This window comes from Terrapene carolina, unplaced genomic scaffold (assembly GCF_002925995.2).
Source record: "Terrapene carolina triunguis isolate 2854851 unplaced genomic scaffold, T_m_triunguis-2.0 Scaffold69, whole genome shotgun sequence".
Lineage (NCBI taxonomy): Eukaryota > Metazoa > Chordata > Testudines > Emydidae > Terrapene > Terrapene triunguis.
Genome location: NW_020664420.1, coordinates 18153378 through 18158834, shown reverse-complemented (window position 1 = coordinate 18158834; position 5457 = coordinate 18153378). Strand labels below are relative to the sequence as shown.

The following is a 5457-nucleotide window of genomic DNA, read 5'->3' as shown; positions in this document are numbered from 1 at the left end:
CTATTTTAATGGTCTTGGGTGGTGCTATTTCACTGGATATTATGTAGACTCTTTTTTGCTGCTCATCCAACCTGAAAACTTTCAGATACCAATAAAAATAAGTGTTTTTTTCCTTACAATTTAACAAAAATATAATATAGTCTTTGGTTTCTTCATGGCTAATGAGAAAGGTAGTTCAGAAACAAGACCTCCTCAAATATGTTTAAATGTTCTTAGTCACATGATATTTAAAAGATTTAATTTCAGATAGATAACTGCCATGTATAAAATTCTTATGCAGGTGTTTGTTAGATTACTAGAATTTCAATTTTAGTGTAATTTTATTGTACAGATTTTTAATATATTTATTTTATTATATATAAGTGAATAAAGCGCATTGGGATCATTCAGGATGAAAATCACTCTAAATGTAAGTTATTCTGCAGTTTAGATATTTCATGTGGCAAAATGGGCAGAATAGATTTCTTTTTAATACACACTAGATGTGATGTTGCTTCTATATGTTACTGATGTTTTCTTTCTTTCCTCTTCTCTGTGTTCTTATATGATTTTCTTTATGTATGTCCTACAGGTATCAGCCTGGTGGAAGGTATTTATCAATGTCACGAAGCCGAATATTTGATGATGTCTAATCCCTTCATAGCTTATGAAAACTTAATAGAAATCAAAGTCTGCTACTCTTTATTTGGAAAACACTGTTTGTAACATTTCTGAACCAAAAAAGACCTTTTTCTTTAATAATAAAATTGTGGAAAATAAAGGAACAATAATAGTTAGAAATGCACCTTGTATAATAACTCACTTATCATGGGCTAGAGTATACTTGTATTAACAGGCATTGTTACACAGGGTGGGGTGTTTTTTGTTTTGTTTTGTTGTTCTTGGGGAGGCGATAAAATGATTTTAAAAACCCTTGTTTAGTTAGCTAAAGGTGAATGTAGACTAAATTTTTGTACATGCAAATAGGGCTCAGATTGAACTGTAACTTAAGGTTTTGGGATGGATTTTTTTGTTGTTTTTGTTTTGTTTTTAGTTTTGGAAGGAATGGTTTTTTAAAAGATGCTCTGAGAAATATAATGTAGTTTTTAGTCATCCTAAGTGAAGTTAAATGAATTACTGTATTACATACTGTTATTAAACATCTTGCGATTTGAATTTTTCGCCTGAATCAGAGTCCACTGAGGTGAAAAGTCTTCCATTGACTTCAGTGGCCTTTGGATCAGGCTCTTTATGAGTAGAATGGATCGAATGGCAATTCTGTATACATGTGCTGGCATAAAATGTGGAAGGCTTACACATCAGTCATAGAATTTGGAATTTTTTCTCTCTCAATATTATATGCAGATAAATGGTAGCATGTGTAATTAAGATTAAATATAAACATAACTATTTTTGCTATCACTGTCATTCAAGCATGTGTGCAATGACAGGAATGCATCTGGTGGCTGTTTAAGAAGACTTTTTACAGTAGTAGCAGTTGAAAATCTTGGTGTAAGAAATTTTAATGTGAAATTTATCAGTTTTAAATTTTAAATATTAGTTTTTCACAAACTTCTAGCACAGTGTAAAACTCCTGGAGCTTTCCATTTGAAGAAGTGAACTGTGTAGCATGAATCATTATTGGTAAATGCTTTTGACATCCCAACTGCACTGCCTTGCGTAAGGTATCTGTGTTTTTTAAAGTGCCTATATTTTGCAATAATTAGGCTCTTCATTGCAAAAAGAAGAAATGCTTATTCATGCAAATAAACACCATCAAAAATGCCAATGAAAAACAGTGGAAAAAATGCTGTCATGCAAATGATTTTTTGGGGAAATATGCTCAACTTAAATTTTGCTTTGTTTGCAATTTTCAGCCACAGTTAGGTTTTAAGTTGACATTTTTTAATCATTTAGGAGTTTTCTCATTGCAAAATGATGGTGAAAGCTGAAGCATTAGATCTCATAACTATTTTTCTTTTTCATACTTGAAAGATGGGCAACTCCTAAAGCATCTAGAAATGGGGTTACACTGAAAAATAGGTTTTCATGGATGAGGTATTCCATTTAGTAATAGTCTGTTTTCTAAAATCTATGTTGTTGTGATTCTAACCTGCTTTAATGAATAATAATTCAGAAGTTCAGAAAATGCTACTTGCAGTGTATTCTCTGCTTATTTACAATGGTTTGAGTAACTATTTTGAAGGATAGTGAAATTCTAGTCCACTTCTATAGAACCCATTACATAAATAAATAGACATATAATAGCAGATTAACTCTGAATCCTTTCTTTAGATACATGTACTGTTCCTACTGAAATCAGTGGGAACCTCATTTGCATCCAAGCACATAAATTATCTCTTAAAAGTGGGCCTGGGAGAATTTTTTTCAAAAAGTGTTCTGGAGTTTGGGGAGTTCCTGCTCTTGTGTGTGTTTTTTAACTTTAGAAATCCAGGTCTTGTGTGCCCTGGAAGACTGATCATTGGAGAACTAATTACAGCACCAAAGACTAAAAGCTGAACAATTGAAAGGAAAGAAATTTTTATTCAGACTGTTTAAAAGTTTGTCGGTCTTTATGTTAACACCTGTTTAACTCCAATAACAAACATTTTGGAGAAAGGATCTTTATTAAATTCTCTCCATCCCTCGTCTTCAATCAAAGTATGGTTACTGAAAATACACAGGCTCTTCGGCACATTCTCCTCCTCCTTTAAGTCTTCCAGCAAAACGATATGAGACTAGATTTGGCATTCTTATATTTTTTATTTTAAAAACAATGATACCTAAAGACCTGAAAGCTTGTTTTTAAACTTCATAAAGAAGCCCTCGCCACATCCCCAAAAAGCACAAGCTCTTCATTAATGCATTACAAGTCACATTGAAGGGGATCTGTTCTTCGTTCCACTGCTGTTAAGGAGAGAGAGAGAATAAACTTCATAGAAGGAATACTGGATACTCATGAAGAGCCTGATCCAGTTGGCATTGTGCAAGTAGAACCTAGCCCTAATGAGAGCTGCTCTTGCTATCATTTAAGTCAATGGAAGTTTTCTTTGACTTCAGTGAGAGCATGGTCAGGACTCGTATAATAAGAACATTAACTAGACCCCATGTCTGGATTCCCACTGATAATTTTCAAAGTGGAGCATAAGCATTTAGCCAGGTGACTCTAATGTTAATGGGACTCCAGTGACTAAAACACAGATCCCAACATGGAATTTTAACCCCCTAACTGTGGTGGGAATTTCTTAAGTTTTGTGGTCTACTCCAGGTGATGGTGCAATGAACTGATTGTCTAGGGATTGTCCATAAAGCACAGGAGTAGTTGCATCACTGATAGGATGTTTTGTATTAAAATGTTGCTTTCAGAGTTTCCCTAGGTTTTGATTGTTAGCTAGATGAATGGGGTTGAGATCCTGATACCACTGAAGATAATGGCAAAACTCGAATTGACTTTTAAAACCAACAGTTGGATTTTTAATAAACATTCTTGTACTAATTCATTTACACTCTGTTTGAAAAAGAATCCTGTATGGTTTCCTGTGAATGTAAACCTGGAAGATTTATCAGTGTTACCATTTTGTGAGCGGACACAATTGTGTAAGTACATACTGTTTACTGATATAGCAATTTATTTTACTTGCTAATCTCAAAAATATGTATATATTATGTTCCTGCACCACTCACTCAAAATTAGAAAGTCCAAAAATAATGACATTTTAAACTGAACTGTGATTGGGAGATTGAACAATAACATGTATTTATGCTGCCACTACATAAACATACTTATATGCAACTAAAGAGTATGTAAATCATATTTTCTTATAAACTAAAATATCATTATATTAAATTACAAGTAATATACACTTCCTATCTTGCATCATGTTTTTCACACTGCTTGATTTATAATTGTGAAATATGCCAAAAAAGTAGCAAGTTAAATAGAAACTATGTTTGGATGCTGTCATGTCAGTGATTACTAGAAAACCCATGCACATTTTGAATAAATTTTTTAAAAATCAGAATGCGCAACATAACTACACTAATAATCCAGAAGTGTTGTGTTTTTGTTTTGTTTTTTTAAAGTATGGGTAGAGAAACTGTTACACCTAATTAAACTTAATGTCTTTGCTAGACTTGCAAATCTGTATTATCAGACGTTTAAAAATGTGTGTAGAAATAGCTACATTCTGAAGTGAATTCTGTGCACTTTACTTATATTTGGTCTGGCTTGTAGCATTTAAATGTAGGAAATCATTTAACAATTTGGGGAGGAACTATAGAACTTTGTTTTTACTGTATATTAATACCAATATCTAATGTTGGGGCTCGGAAGATATAACATGTTATCCCTGAGGTACGATTTTAAAGTGCTAAGGAAAAAGTCGTTTTGGAACAAACCTTATACTGCTGTAATTCACACTACTGAAGAATGCTTAATGTCTCCTGCATTTGTGTTTAATCAAATAGACATGTAAATTTAAGTAGCTATGATTACAGTAATAAGAGGACTGGAGAAAAGCTGCTATTTTTTTCACTATTTATGTTCTTACTATTGCAAAACATAGCCCTAACAATTATTTGTACAATTGAAGGTGTAATAATTGTGTTTTTCTACTCCAATTCAGTGTAATTATGGTAACTTGTACTTTTATTAAATTAAACCTGGAATATTGTAGCTGTTCCATGAGAACAAGTGAAGGTTTCCTGTTCTTTTCTTTCACTATCACTGTTAATTACTTGAGACCTAATGTGCACTTAAAATATTAGAGATCGTTTTATGAAGTAATGATTTTTATGAAGCTTATGAAAGTAGTTTTCATTGATATATCATTTGATTATAATGAATGAATCAATCGTAACTGTTAACAAAAAACACTAGTTTTGATGCTCTGTATATTCAGTGTCCTAGCATTTAATTTCTCTAAAATGCAAGAAAGTCATTGCAATTTTTACAGAATATCTTTTTGTAAAGAATAGCTTGTAACATTTTGATTGAGATTTTTAAATCCCCTTTCTCTAATGTGCTGTGGAGGGATATCTACTGCCTCACAGCAGTACTATGCCAATACTACTTGTGCCCCTAGCAGATTAGTCTAATCTGAAGTTGAGACACTCCTACATTTCTTCATTCCCTTAATATGGACCAACCATTACCAACAAAACACTTACACCTTGAACCAAACCCTCACTCTACTGTATTAATGAACTGTTGTTATGAATTATGCTGTATTACATCCAGTAACTTTTGTTTGTTATAAAGCAAGATTAGCGATTATTCTTTGAAACTTCTAATGTAATAGGGTGTGCTCCTCACAATGTTAATGTGTCTAACTAGATTGTAATATGTAAACAATGCCAATTTTCAACTTTTGGTTATTACTTCATGACTATGTCTTACTAAATGACATACTCGTATGAAATGTTGTAACTGGAGAATGGTGTCTCAGAATTTTTCTCTCTCAAAACTCTTACTTGAAT

The 5457-nt window shown here is 32.5% G+C and overlaps 1 protein-coding gene across 1 annotated transcript in view; it reads left to right on the top strand.

Moving 5' to 3' along the window:
• Positions 1 to 1155, top strand: part of LMBRD2 (LMBR1 domain containing 2) — a 46378-nt gene extending 45223 nt beyond the window's left edge. The window contains exon 18 of the mRNA XM_026649047.1: positions 572 to 1155. Within this exon, the coding sequence (XP_026504832.1) occupies positions 572 to 632 (61 nt within the window). The 3' untranslated portion in view covers positions 633 to 1155. The remainder of the gene's footprint in view (positions 1 to 571) is intronic.
• The last annotated feature ends 4302 nt before the right edge of the window (positions 1156 to 5457 follow it).